Below are 16,628 nucleotides of genomic sequence, written 5' to 3'. Positions count from 1 at the left end.
TCATTTTATTGGTGATAACCACAGAAGTGAAAAGAGTAAATTTTGTATCTCTCTCTCTCTTGCAAATAAGAATGCAATGATTTTTTCCAATAGAAAGAGAAAAGTAACTTTGAGGATCTGTGGATAGGTGACCAAATGAATATCATGTAGTTATGAATGAAATAAGCTGTTCATTCAGAAGAGCGGTTCTGTATGAATAGTATAATACTATTCCAATTTTATTACAGTTATTACAATAATAATTATTGTAATAACTGTAACGCACATATAGATAAAAATTCTTCTCTACAGCTTTATATTTTATATAATCGGTACACAACACCCAATGTTTCAATAGAGTGACGATGACCAAACAGAAAACCGCATTGACCTCAAGACATATTGATTCTTTCGATTGAATTATAATATTCTCTAGACTTAAGATACTGTGATTACCCACAATTAATGATTATACACACGAGACCGACGAGGTGCAACAGGTGTCAGTCATTTTCTCATAAATCAAATCTAACTTCTAAAACTTCATTTTTAACCACAAAACCTCAAAGGAGCATTCTTGTTCATTTTTATGATATGTAATATTATTGAACGAGTATATTTTGGATGTGTTATTACATCAAATACATTGTATATATTTTAAGTTCTACTTGATAATTTTAGAAAAATAGATGTTCAAAAGAGTTCATAATACACTTGGTCTATCTTATTAACAGTACTAATTAAAAAAAAATACACTATAAGATTTTTTTTTCTTCTACAAAGGACCTTGATAACATAATTAGATTTAAAAATTTTGATTAATTAATTCTAATTTGGGTTACTTAGGATTCCTAAATTAATATGATTCTTGCTGTAGTTTTACAAATGATATTATTGAACTTGGTTTAATAATTATAAGATGTTTACAATTTGATTTATTTTGTAGGATATTATTATGTATGTTGTATAGTTATATTTTGTGATAGTTATATTAATTGTAATGTTTTATCTTCTTCATTAGTCACTTTAAGAGTTCTAAATTTATTATGTTTAGACATCTTCGCATAAATACATTATTATTGGATTTTATTTCCACAGATTGTCATATGAACACGTTAGTTTTACATGCGTAACTGAATGTGAATTTGAGTTATGATATTGACTAATGTGAAACAGTATTTGAAATTTGATCATGATTACGAATGTCACTGAGTCTTTGTTAAATTATTTGTTACTCATTTAGTTTATATGGGAACCTCACCTTGTTAGATCGGTTTTTTAAACCTAATTTTATCTAGACTTGATCGTAGCATATTAACCAACATGTCTCAGCAACAACGTTGTCGCCTTAATTTTATTAGGCTAGACTTTTAAAAAAATATGTTGAACTATAAAATGTATTTTTTAATGTTGTACTTAAAGGTTTATGTAAACAACTGATATTTCATTTATTTCTATGCAATACTTCTTTATGTTGGTCATAATAATTCAAATATGATAATATATTTAATTTATTCATTTATGTTCTAAATTAATTTTTCTTTTTATAATACTCTTACAAAATTTAAGTATTGATAATTGTTTAAAATATTATTGTCAATTTTGCATTTTTACACCTAACTCTATAGTATTCTTAAGACTACAATGTTTACATGTTTAAAATCCTTAATTACAAAAAATCTGACGTCACAGTCCAATTTTGCGTCTATTTTTTAGTGATGAACGTACAACGAACCTATTAGTTGATAATTATTAGTTCAATTACTCAAAACACCATTAAAGTGTCGTTAAGAATTTTAATTTAGTAAATTATTACTGACCATAATTAGACAAAAAAAGAAAAGAAAAAACGATTTTTATACTTATACAAAAAGCAGCAGTAATTTAGAATTGCTTCATTCGCCTTACTGTAAACTACTCGTCATGAATTCAAAAATAATATTTATTTTTGTGGCTTTCTGTTTTGGTTGTTCCTATTGCCAATCTACATATGATATTATCTCAAAAGTACAGCCAAGCTCTGGTCGTCAACTATCATTTTTAAATAGTATATATAATGGTATTAAATGTTCTAAACTTAGGATATTCCTAAGTTTAGATCATTTAATGATTAACAAAATCCATTCTGTGTTACAGCTTGGTATTGCAGACGCAAGACATGTCCTAAATGGAGGTGTCAAGATGATTCGGCAATTATTCATGGGCACTGTTGTGGATGTCCAAATGCAGTAAGAGGTAAATTTCAAATTTAATTTCCAATAACATATCATCATTTAAAACAAATATAATTCATATTATAATGAAACATTTAAATTTAAAAATTTGTTTTCATATTTATGAAAAATAATAGATTACTTTGACGAAAAAAAGTAATGTTTTCATAAATATACACAAAATAATTATTATAATTTTGAATATAACATGTTTCATCTTAAATTGACTTGATGCATTGATAAATGAAGACCAATGTTTATCATCGTAAATTTTAGCTAAAAATCAATTAATTCTCCAATTTAAAGTTTATTTTAATCTTTTAATAAATTATTGTGAATTAAGTAAAGTAGCAAGAATTAGTGTTGTAAAATTTCTAGAAATTTACTTAAAAAATTTATGAGAAATTTCGGAAAACTTTGAAATTTTTATAATAAAAATTGATCACTTGTGGCTAATTAATTAAGTAAAATTAAAACTATATTAAAAATATTATTAATTTTACTTTGAAATTTTTATTTGAGAAATTAAAATTTACTATTTTCTTTTTTGATCATCTCTAAATTTAATTTTTAATAAATGTAAATGACGTTCAAACATATATCATTAAATATTATTTGTCTAGGTAAAAAATGTCAATAACTTAAATTTGATCAATTTTTATTTTTTAAACTAGTTAAACATACATACATTTATTTACAACATACATATTTAACTAAGCTAGCTTAGTTAAACATGTATGTTTTTACTAAAAAAATATGCTTGATTTTGTTTATCCCAACTCACTCAACTACTTACAAAATAAAGTAAAATCTTTATTTAGATCACATTTTTTATTCAGGGCCGAACTTGGGAATTATGCCATCCGAGGTGCTCAATTCTGTTGCTTTTTAATCTCCTTTTTAAATTGCTCATCAATCAATTTTTTTATTTTTTATGCATTACGTTTATTTTATTAGCATGAGTAAGAAAGAAATTGAGATTATATATTCTTTCAAAACAAAGGTAAATAATCCAATAAAAGTAGAGGTATTAAGTAATCATCATTTTGACAGTGAAATCCAATCTCAAGGAAATTTTTTGTATACAGTATAATAAAAGATGTTTTACTTATCTTGAACCACTTTGATTACTCGAAAAATAAAAATAATATTAAAATTGTTCTTATTGGTTACTTTAAGTTCAATATTTGTCAATTTAACAATCATAAAGTTTTTTATGTAATCCCTTATACCTTATAAGGGTGTCAACAATTATTTTTTAAATGACAATACCCCTAATTAACTAGCTTATATATTATACAATTATCTAATTAAGTAAATGACTAGTCGAAAACAGCTTCTGGACCAGCATTTTAGAAATTATTGATATATTTATCCTTGGCGAGAGGAAGAGTACGGCCGAGAAATGTTTAGTTATGAAAATAGCAACACCCACTCTTCAACTTCAGACTTTACTTTAAATTTTTAATAATTTTTGAATTACTGGTCTAAAAGTTGTTATTGACTAGCCATTTACATATTTAATTAGATAATTATCTATTAAAATTTATAGTTAATTACAGGTTACCATTTAAGAAATTATAGTTAATGCCTATAATAGGTATAAGGAATGAACATAAAAAAAATTTCATGATTGAAAAATTGAGAAAAACATTGAATTAAAAAAAAATTAATAATATTATTTTTATTTTTTGGTTAATTAAGTGGTTTATGGTTAAGTGAATCACTTTACAGGATTATTCTTTTAACACTAGCCACTCAATTTTTCTTAAAATAATGATTTTTCACATTTTTTTTTGTTTCATTTATTTCTACATTTATCTGTTATAAAGTATTTTTTATGTTCATTCATTATGTCTTATAAGGTTGTCAACTTAATTTTTTTAAATAGAAACATACATATTCAACTAACTTATAAAATAGAAAATGATCTAATTAAGAAAATTACTGGTCGATAACAACTTTTGGACCAATATTTAAATATTATTAACATTTTTATGCCTGGGCAGGATGAAGAGTATGAATTGTGACAACTATAGTTTTACCCATTACTCACTAACCGTTATAACTTTTAATTGTTATTAACATCTGAAATACTATTCCAAAAGTTGTCATCGGTGATTGTTTTTTAAATTACATAATTATCTATTTTATTATCTAGTTTATTACATATGTTGCCGTTTAATAAATAATAAAGTTGATACCCTTATAAGACATAATGTATAAACATGAAAAATACTTTAACACAGATAAATTTAGAAACAAATGAAAATAACAAAAGCCAAAAAAAATTCACATAAAAAAATATTATTTTAAGAGCCATTGAATAGCTAGTGTTAAAAGAAATACCTTATATATAATAAATCTATAAAGCATAAATTCAAAAATAAATTATTTTTTGGATGTTTTATTAATTTTAACAACATAATTTAATTCATAGTTTCATGGATTTTTAAGGAAAATACAGATGATTTTAAACTTTTTAGAAGCTCATAAGTCTAGACTTAAATTTGACTGAAGTCAAATATTATTATCAATAAACCATTTTTTAAATTATCATAAAAATAATTTTATACGTTCATTTTATTAAATTTCTATTTATACATTTTTAACCAACAACACTAGCAAAAACATAGACATTCTTAGAACATATCAATTATATATCTAAATAACATAGAACTATAAATTATGTCTTTATTAAATAATTATAAAGGGTATTATTTAAATTTTTAAACTTAATTTTTCAAGTCTTATTTAGATCTGATTATTATTGGTTATAAAAAACAACCTTTAAACATATGTACATTTTTGAATCAATTATACTTGTAGGATTTTTCTTAGTGTAATACATTAATGATGTACAATAAATACTAGGAAAAAAATTATATGATTGAAATAACCGTTATAATAGTTATCCCAACTAAAAAACACCCTAGAAATCATTAATATTTGTAGGTATAACTAATATTAATATTAAATAATTCAACTAATATTGTGCTCTTTTTGCACTAGTTTTATTATATTTATGTTGTAATAATAAAAAAGTAAAAAAATGACGGAACTACATAGTTTTCATTTTTTGTTTATCACATATTCTGGTAGATTATGTATTTTTCTTTACTACTGCAAAACAACAACACGTTTTATCGCAAATTATGTCATAGCAATATTAAAAAAATAAAAAAACAATGAGTTGTTTAATACTTCATATTCGCTCTCCTGAACTCTTTCAAAAATTGTAAATAATTTGACAAAGTTAATTAGGGTGATATTCAATACATCATTCAATTTAAAAACGCTCTTGGTTTTGAACTATAATCAATTTTATCTTGTAAATGTGAAGAAAATTTAAACGTAAATCGTAATTTTATTGGTATTTAATAGTTTCGTTGATATGACACAATATTAATTCAACAATATTAATGGTTTTAAGCTCAAGTACGATCATTAAGATAAACCAAGCAACCATAATCATTGATTATTGTGTCTATAGAATCAAACATTGATACATTTTACCTGTGGCATAAAGCTTAAATTTTATGCTTGTAATCAGCAAAATCTCAATAATAGCTTGTCCAATTTTAAAAGTAATTTTGTTTAAAATATTATTTCCCTAACAGATTTTTAAAAAAGTGGTTTTCATATAAATTATTTTAGTTACTATAAATTTCTACCCTTTTACATTAGGGTTAAACTTTAATTTCAATCATAAAAAATTTATTTAATTATNAAATTTCTACCCTTTTACATTAGGGTTAAACTTTAATTTCAATCATAAAAAATTTATTTAATTATACAACAAAACTCTAAAAAAAATATATTTTAAAAATAATAGCAGATCTAAAAAATATCTGTTTCCAAGCTTATTGAATACCCTTTATAAGTGTATGTATTAATAAATATGTTTTTAAAGTATTTTCAATCATACACAGGGATATGGCTGCTAAAATATATATAATTTTATAAGCCTTTGGGTTTTATTAATGAATAATCTTTAGAAATACAATATTATATTAAAAAATACTTCGTCGCTGTTGCTCTATTCTTAATTATAATATTTTTTTTGTTAAAACTATTATTTGTGCAAATTTTACAATATTTTCTTTTAAATTATGAATATATAAATTAAATTATAATAAAATAATTATAAAGATAATAATAAACTTTATGACGAAAGTTTATAATTATGTGATTTATTACAAAATGTTAATTTAAAAAAAAAAGGATTTTTAAATGGCTATCTTTATTTTATTCATTACAATTAAGTATAATAATATTGCGTTGAAAATTTAACAAGCTTTGTCATTATTTTGTTATTTTGAGTAAAAAACAAACGGATTAAAAAGTAATTTATTTATTCAACTGTTCGTTAAAACTTACTCAATACTAACTGTACTCTTTCCCTATTAATGGAGCAAAACTTTTTATGTTGAGATGAAATAGTACTTAGTGGTTTATAAATTGAGAAAAATTTAATTATACAAAATTATATTATGTTTTATATTTGTTAAGATATTGTATGAGTTGTAATTAAGTAATTAANTCATATCTAGCGCCATCTAGAGGTAATATTGTTTTGAAACCAGTTGCTCTCAAATCTGATAGGTTGCTCTAATGTAGTACACGACTGACTGCAAAACATGTTAATAAGTTGTGATTGGTATCTCTAATATTAAAAACATTAATTAAATAATGTTAATTTTTGGTTTATAGTTCGTATGAGCAATTCATATATTACTAAATGCTTAATTATGGATATATATTATAATATGATATATTATTCATACTCGACTGAATAATTATCATTTGAGTTAATTACTATTAACGATTAATTTATATTTTATTATATAAATACGTTTAGATAACGTTCCAGTATTATGTTCTGAGGATTTGAAATGTCCACTCAAGATGAATAACCTTTGCCAAGACTACAGTTTTATGATTACCTGTTGTTGTACTGGACACTGAGACTTGGTTTAGTTTTTTTATTAACATAGTTTTTTATTTGATCAATGAAATGTGTTTATTATATAATACCTATGATAATTTATCAACATATTTTTTCATTAACTATTTCTTTTGGAACACTGTTTCTAATATTGTAGGGGTTTAGTGTATTACCAATTAGGTCTGTTGACAATAATAAAATGTTGGTCTAAAGAAATCTATCGTATGGCTCTACCAATCATCTCAATTGTACTCTATATCTGTTAAATAACTAAATGTTTNCTACCAATCATCTCAATTGTACTCTATATCTGTTAAATAACTAAATGTTTTTATGAGATTTAATTTTGGCGTATTATTTTATTAAAATAATGTTCTGTGGTATATTTCTAAATGCTACTGAAAATAAATTAATAATAAATTCGATGTTTTTTAATTTTAAATTTCAACATCACAAGTAAAACCGCGAGAATATCCTTGTGCATGACCTATAAATATTTTTGTAAAATATACGTACAAAAAAATATTTGGTACCGTAGCTTAGTCATAGCACGAGCCCATTGCGCGCGTGCGTTCATTTTCAATGCAAAGCACGTGGTGAAGACACCGGCAGCTTATGAAGAGGCTTTTGTTTAATGACTGTTGAAATTATAATTATGTACAAGTATAAATGAAGAAAAGTTTTTTTTATTTTCTCATATTATTCTAATATATTTCTTTCAACGTCACTGCAGTCGCCGTCTAGGACGCGCTTGTGTATTGACCGACTGGACGACGCAGCTATTAACATAAACACAAATGGGCGAAAAGCCGACATAAGAAGCACTCAACGACCTTCCTTTGGCACGGTAATTTACACTATAAAGCCCGAGGACCGCCCTACTTGTTGTCGTGTACTTCGTGTACGTGTTGGAAACAAAAGAGAATCTAATACCACAAACAACGAACACCTCTTATACACGGGCTCGTGCTGTGTGTACGCGGTAATATTATTACTATTATTCTTATTATTGTGATTATTTAAAAAAAAAAAAAGCCTTCTCGGAGGAATAGTTGAAGAATTTTAAAAAAATCTGTAGAAAAATATAGTACTTGCAATGATACAATATCCATATGGCTTACTATAAAACATTCTTTTTCAACTATGCAAAGAACTTTTAAAAATATATTAAAAAATATTATTAAGTTCATGAACAAGTTGAGTATCCTTGATGATAAATTATTGTCGGTGAAATATAAAGCATCTTGTAAAGTATTTTCACCTTAGATTATTATAGGAACTATAGTGAGATCAAATAAAACATTTGAAAATTATAAATTAAACATAACATTACTCTATTCCTACATAATATTGCAATAACAGTAGAAAAAACGCCTTTAAAAATGTTTTCGAATTATCATATACATGAAGAACATACATGTATATTTTTTTTTAACATATACTACGATGCATAAGACAATTTTGATATCTGGTCAATTCATCCAACCATCAATGGGGTCTAGATCCCACCAGTGTTATAGGAAAAGATTGGAGATGTAAAGAGTTTTAAGTCTCCAACCCTACTCGTTTTTTAAATAATGTTAAGAAACCCTCCTCTTTATGCAATTTCCAATATACTACAGTAGGGGCCATAAATAATTATTTTAGTTCAATTTGACAATAAATGTACCAAAAAAATATATTTTACGTTATTTCAACAAAATTAAAAAAAAATTGTTGAGTATAAATTAAGTACATCGGACAGATATTATATATTATCTATATACTATATCTGTAGAAACTAGGGATTATAATAATAAAAAAGAAATCTTTAAGGACCTGTTTAAAACCATTTGTCAGAGAAATTAAGGAAGCGAGAAAATAACCGTAACTTTAAATTATTTGTTTTATTGAACCATTTATAGTACCGGACCCTACCAAAAATCAACTCTTTCAAAGTTTTGTTCAGTATAGCTGTTTTAACATATTATGATGTTTTTTTTATAAAAATAAATAATTATTTTAAGTTAACAATATGTGTAAGTTAAATTATGGGTGCTTCCGTTGCATAGTCACAATGATGATGATGGTGACAATAATTTATCTTGTGGTAGTCGTTCATTTAATCTCCTTTTTTTTTGTCAATTTTGAAATTTATGGCTCCTATGTTTGAGTTGAGTTTTGCATGAAATTGTTTTAATTGATATTTCACCCAATCAGATAAGGCATACCGGTGTCGTTATGGAATTGTTTATTGTGTATAAACCAGAGAGCATACAGCACTATTCCTAAGAACTTATTTTGTATAATTTAATGTTTGTCTATGATCTTGCACTTACTGGGCACGTATATGTTAGTAGAGGTCTTATTATTGCTGTGTAAAGTAGCAGTGGAGTTTTGGTTTGAAGTGTTGAGTTATAGTTAACTAAAGGATATAAGATTTTTATTCTCGTGTACCCTTGGTCAATTTTTATGTTGATACGTATTTTGTAACGAGTTTATCATCTAACTATTTTCTAAGATGGCTATTAGCCATCTCTTTGATCCCAATTAATTACATGGTTATTTGTTTTTAATAGGGTTGTGGTTATGTACCTCCTTAATATAATTTTTTTAGGTTCGCTTTTATTACGGTTTATATTTAAGACTATTATGTAGAGAGATGGTATGGCAATGTTTGACGCGCACTGCCTCTGGTTCGAAACTCAGTCACGGGCGCCTTCATTTGCCGAGCGAAATATCAGTTCGGTAATTGGAGTCCCCATCCCTCTCTACGCCAACGAATTGATCATTCATCCCAAAGTATCAATAATTAAGAAAACCTCTCCTTAGAGAAGGACACTATAGCCTAAAAAACTAAAAAAAAAATTTATAAAATAGATTTTAAGCAAAATTTCTTATTAATGTTCTTCAGTTAAATTTTTAGAGATTAATGGAATTTGTAAACATTTGAATTGTTAATTTTACATGTACATATTAAGTTATCAAACTTTGGTAATAGTAATTAAGGAAAATATAGAAGAAAACGTAATCTGTTTACGCTACTGGTCTATAAAATGAAACATTTTAATTAACAGAGACAAAAACATACTTTTCTAAATTTACAAATATAGTAAATAACTTTTTAAATGTTTAAATAATTAAAATATTTATTAATATCTGGATATTTCAATTGTAATACCATTTTAAACACCAAAAGTTACATAAATAAGATATGATATTACAGTTGATAGTAATTATATAAATCCTGACCACATATTAGTCTAAACAATATCATTGTTAAATCATTATACAATGTTGTGTTTGATGATGTAAATTTAAAACTTTCAAGTTGAGATAGATAAAAGTTATGGTAAACTGTTCAACTTTTTTTATTTGAAATTTTTGTAAAAATTTTAAATAAAAAAGAAAACCGATAAATTATTTAAAACATGATATTTTGGATCAACATTTTGTACATAATCTTATTAACATATTAAAAATTAAAATTAATAATTATTAAAAAAAGAAAACAATTTAATTTTAATACATTTTATTATATGTAAATACTCGTTTTTTACTAATTAGTAATTATCTCGAAAAGAAGAGGTAATAAAAAAATTGAATTGCATACTCAAACCAGAGCAAATAAATAACTTAGAAAAATTCATTTTTGTCTATAAAGTAAATATCTTTTAGTTCAGTAATATTATTTATAACAGAATGAATTACTTGATATATTGAAATCAATTGATAAGTAGCTCTTAATTTTAGTTATTAATTAATTAGAAAAAAGTTAATAAAGAGGTCGTCACCTCCTGATCTCTTAAGAAATTGTCTATATATTATACAATTTTTAATTGGTCCATCGAGTAATTAAAAAAAATGTAATAATATTTAAAAAGGGAAATCAACTTTAGGTATGCTCCTGGATTATTAAGTTTATTTTTTTCAGTATCTAAGCTAGCTTAATTGATTATAAGAACATTATTTTATAAAGAGAAATTTCATATACTAATAACAAAAAAATTAAATTTATATATATTAATTTTACATTTAATTTGAAACTGTACAGCTAAAAACAACAAAAATGGTATTGCAAAAAAAAAAAAAAAAGAGCGTGCAAATCAAACACATATGTTAATTTAAACAATTTTTGTAAAGTTTGTCATTGTTTGGTTAATATATTTAAAATTATTTCCATAAAAATACGCAAACATAATTTTAATTCAATAAATCCAAGAAAATCATCTTGCCTAGAGCATCGACTTGTCCTGCTCTTCCCTATAAACAAATTATTCCAAAGCAGAAAATTTGATATACACCTCTGGTTAAATATCCTAAATTTTATTATACCTTAAATTTGATCTTGAAAATTTATGGTATAATAAAAGTATATTTGTTCATTTATCATTAATAAATGTATTGAAATTAAAGTTTTCTAATGATATTACTATATAATATCGTATATAATATAATATTTTAAAAAACTTATTTTGTGAAAATATGATAATAGGTTGGCATTAGAGGCACTAATCGGATTGCCTCCTCTGCACCTAGATGTTAAAGCTCATGCTAAAGACACAGCACTAAGATTCCACATTTTAGGTACTTGGACTTTGGAGAGTGACACGGTAGAACACGGTTAAATAATAAAAATGAAATTTTAAGACAAAATTGGTTTATAATATAAAATATGTCGATATAAGTGTAAAAACACTTAACTATTAGAGTAAAAATTGTCCACAGAAAAATTTATATTTTAATTTTTCAAAAGCAAATATTTTGTCTAAGAGTAAATATTTTGTTCGATTTGTTATATATGACCTTGTTGTAAAAATAAAAACGTAAAAATGTGTATTTTATCAAATATTTTTACGATGATTAAAAATTTAATATATTCTGTACAAATAAAATACAAATGTGACCACTTTATTTCATACAGTACTAGTTTTTTATACATTTAAATTTTATTAGAGCAGAAATTTAAAAATAATATATTTATACCTATGGTAATAATGGATATTTTGATGACACTTTTAATTTTAATTATTTCACATTATGTCAATTGTAGTCTGTTGTGTATTAAAGAAAATGCAAAGATTGATAAGCTGAATAAAATTATTTCTACTACAAATTGGAATGAGTTAACAAAAGATTATCATTATTATGACGATCGTGGATATAACATTTTGATTCCCAAAATTGTTAATACCAAAAATTATCAGGAAACATTGAAAAATAGTTCAATAATATTGAGTTCAATCTACTACAACATGGTTAAAAAATTTCGTAATCAACAATACCAAATGGAAAATTTTGATAATGTCATTAAAATTTGGTATCCATTAATAACTTGTATGATTCATGCACTCAAATTTTTCAATCACCCAACTCCTGTTCTTATTGCTCTACAAAAAATGAAAATGTGGCATTCAAAATTTAATAACAAAAAAAAAAATGATAAAGAATTAGAACGAAAATATAAAAAAATTTTTGGCAAAGATTTTGAAAATTTTAATGGACATTTTAATAAAGTATTTAATAAGGAATATGATGAATACAGGTCTTACACGCTGAAAGACAAAAATATAACATTGAAAATTCCAGAAGTTATAAATACATTTTGTACAAATTTAGGTTTTGATGATAAGGTTTAAAGAATAATTTTACGCCAATAAGTATGTATTTTAGCTTCGATGCGAAACTATTAGTTTTACTATGATGTTTTTTTTTGTTCATATCACCACTTTTTCTCAGCTCTCACCGAACCGATTTTTTTCAACGATACGTCAAAAGATCACAAATCGTATCTAGTCAAAGATATTACCCTTAAAAATTGATAAAATTTTCCTAATTTTCCGTAAATGGTGGAAATCTCCAAAAGAATACAAATATAATAATTGCTAGTTTTTTCATTTTTTTTTTTTTTTTTTTTTAATAGCCTTTATAAAATATTGTATTACACTTATAAATCATAAAACTTGTAATCAGGATATAAACGAGGAAATAGTAGATCATGTAATTTTTGTAATAATCCACCAATTTTTTAAAATTAAATATTATCTATAGATTTGCATCGAAACGTTTTTTATGATAATGATTTTAATTACTAACAGATATTATTATACTTGACCCAACTATGCCACGCCACCACTGTGCTGCGACCCCCATATGCTATATATTTAATATCAAATGTATTAAATTGTTAGATTACAACTGAATTATATTTTTGTAGAAAACTAGACTATTTTAAAGTAACTAATTTAAAACCCTTTAAAATAAATAAATCTTATAATAATAATACAAAAATGTTTAAAAAGCGTTAATTTAATAAATAAATCAAATGTTTTACTTTTTATATTAGAGTTAAATATATGTGTAAATTTATTGTATTAGTTTATTAATTATGATTTACAAATTAAATTAATTAAAAGTTATATTTAGTGTAGTAAATCGAAAAAATTGATACTAAATAAATCATAAAATAATGTTTATAAATTAAGGTCATGATTCTATTTTTCAGTATTCTAACTCGTATAATATTTGTAGCTATACATCATTCTATTTAAAAAGTGATGAGATTTGATATAATAACAAAGTGTCAATCAACAAAAAATAATATAACAGTAATGGAATTGTATCTATAATATATAGCAAATAAATATGTAAGTTGGATGTTTGAAATAATGATGAAAAAAATTCCAATTAAATATATTGTCTTTTTTGATGATTTATTATACGCAAATGATTTTTGACATAAAATTAGTAGGTATTTCAAGTAATTCAATATTGGAAAAGTTTTTTCGTTTATTAGATTTACTATGCATATATATCACAATGCATTGTATAGTTCATATTACTACTTACAAAAACTATTTAATTTTAAACAATATGATTTTATTGCTTAGAATCTAATACTTTAAATATAATTCTGTCTCTTGCCCCCGTATGCACATATCCTGCCCAGCTAATTCTTCCTTAATTATTTTAAAAAATAATTTAAATTTGACCACAACGAAAACATTTATAACTTTCACGGTGCCTAAAATAACGTGGGTTGCCACCTATTTGACGAGACATAACATCAAGCGAGAGTAGGTCTTCAATAGGATTTAAAAAATAAGAAAATAAATATTGAAGCTAATTAACTTATTCTATTGATTTAAGGAAAACAATTTTCAATTTTTCAAATTATTTCATTAGTCATTATAAAACTAGAAAAATTATGAAGTAAAAAAAAATTCCCTACTTGACTATTTCAAACTAAATATATAATATATATTACATATGTATAACATTTTACGCGTATAAATAAAATACAAGATGTTGGTTGAGTCGTCGATGTACACCAAAACCTCATTACTAAATGTCACTTTACCATTTTTAGATGAGATGACCTCAAAATTGACATTTTTTATATCTAGGCGGGAAGAACATTACGATCGAGAAATTATTGGCAATACCTTGATGTCTTTCCATACACCAATTGATAACCGTTATCAATGATCGAGTCCTACTCATCATTAGTTATTATCGAGGTGGACATTATGTCCATGCAATTAGACTGTTGGTCCATTGTGCGCAGCCCACTCACCATTAATAGGCACATAAACGCGCTCTTTACAACTCTACTTAGTATGCTACTAAAAGAGTTATTTAGTAGGTTACTATACTAAGCAGGGTACTAAATACTACCCTGGATACCTTGTTTAAAAGACTGCTAATAATATGTTATTGTTAATTTTCAAGTATAAGTTCTTTGTTAAAAAAAATTATTTTAAATTAAAAATTCAACGGAAAATATGCATTTAATTATTTTATCCACGTCGTGTATAAAATTTACAGTTTTATGTAGACACATTATTATTTATAAGTATGATCATAGAATGTAATGAATTCGATGAAAAATAACAAACTTTAGTTTAGATAACTGAATTATGCTGATGAAAATATAACTAAAATCTACTAAAGTATTATTATTTTGAATAGCGACTGATTCCATGGGAATAGACAATAAAATATCGGTTTCCAGAACATCGGTTTTTCACTAAAAATTATCGATATTTTCTCTCGATGTTACATTTATACCGAGACTTTGATCTTAATGTATACTTATTCTGGAGTTTTCTTTTATGTACAAAAATAATGTAGCTCATAGAAAAAAATATTACAAATATCATAAAAATTTAACTCTAACACTATAAATAATATTACTATAGATTATTTGTATTAAAAATCTGAAGTTTATTTAACTAATTGGTAGCAGTTACTAACTGCTTATAATCCTATTGAATTTGTATTCTTATAAAAAGATAGATATAATACATGTAATAAAATCTACTCATACTATAAGGTCAATCGGTGCTAAATCATCGAGAAGTGGTTGCACGACCGCCTCATATCTTTTTTTATTTTCAGAGATTATTTATTAAATAGTTATTAGAAACTTTTTTGTAGAATTTTTCATTTACTAACAAAATTGATTTTATAAATTTTTTGTATAATCAATATTTTTTTGTATAAAATCAAAAAATCAGGTAAATTTTTTCACTGACATAAAAGTTAAGATATTAAAGATATTTTTTTGTCTTCAAGGCTTATTAAAAATAAAACAATATTAATTTTTTTAATACAATTTTATTTTCAAAGAATTAGTCACAAATAATCAAATTTTATTATATAAGACTTATTAGTTATATAAGTTTTTAGATATTTTGTCTTATGGTTGCTGTTATGAATATATTTATACCAGTACAAACTCTTTAGGTATGCATACGCATAAATTTTAATCATTTTATACAGTCACTTGGCTTACTACTTAGGTAAAGATCATGTTTTTTGTCGTTCTTTTACAGTAGCCGTTATAAGTGTCATATTTTTTGTATGTTTTATATTGAAAGAAAAAAAAAATTTCAATCATTTAACGAATTCAAATAAGTTCTTCCTTTAATGTGTAGTTTTATCTCCAAAACTTATTGTAATCATATAGGATATGATGAGTAATGTATTAATACAGATTTTAATTTTTCGGTACATAATTTGTAAATAAGATTCTCACATATAATTTGCCAATCAATAAATGTGGTTATTTTTAAAATCACTAAATAAATGTATGTTTGTACACATATACTTTGATCGAAATGTGTAAAGTGCTTAATTTATGTCATGTGGTTTTATACGCCCACAAACACAGCATGTTTAACTGTGATTATTAAAAGCGTATTTTAATGCCGTAATAATACAATGAAAAAGAGATACGCAATTCTGCTGTAATTTGCTTAATCATCTGTATTGTTTATTTCTTCCTATAAGTGACATCTTAAGTATGGTTTACTTATTATACATCAAATTCAATATAATACAATTTGTACATAAATAAATTTTACAAGTCCTTGAATTGAATAGGTGTGTCGATGCCAAGGAAACGTAAATTCATTGTCAAGCCACCAAGTGTCACTGTAGTTTATGAAGATGTTCAATGTTAACATTCAATTTCTTTGAAGACATTTAGTGCTCAACGGTTGTAA

General features: G+C 24.5%; 1 protein-coding gene across 4 annotated transcripts in view; it reads left to right on the top strand.

Moving 5' to 3' along the window:
- Nucleotides 1–1,781: 1,781 nt before the first annotated feature.
- LOC126908721 (uncharacterized) overlaps nucleotides 1,782–16,628 on the top strand; it is a 91,387-nt gene continuing 76,540 nt past the window's right edge. Inside the window, exons 1-3 of one of the 4 annotated variants that reach the window (XM_050691041.1) lie at nucleotides 1,782–2,026; nucleotides 2,116–2,214; nucleotides 7,054–7,414. In XM_050691041.1, coding sequence (XP_050546998.1) covers nucleotides 1,903–2,026; nucleotides 2,116–2,214; nucleotides 7,054–7,160 — 330 coding nt within the window. In that variant the 5' untranslated portion in view covers nucleotides 1,782–1,902 and the 3' untranslated portion in view covers nucleotides 7,161–7,414. Of the gene's footprint in view, nucleotides 2,039–2,115; nucleotides 2,215–7,053; nucleotides 7,415–16,628 lie in introns of those variants that run through there. The other 3 variants (XM_050691038.1, XM_050691040.1, XM_050691037.1) reach the window with 3 other exon arrangements.

This window comes from Daktulosphaira vitifoliae, unplaced genomic scaffold (assembly GCF_025091365.1).
Source record: "Daktulosphaira vitifoliae isolate Bord-2020 unplaced genomic scaffold, ASM2509136v1 Scaffold_5, whole genome shotgun sequence".
In the NCBI taxonomy this organism is placed as follows: domain Eukaryota; kingdom Metazoa; phylum Arthropoda; class Insecta; order Hemiptera; family Phylloxeridae; genus Daktulosphaira; species Daktulosphaira vitifoliae.
This window is presented reverse-complemented; position numbering and strand designations above follow the sequence as displayed.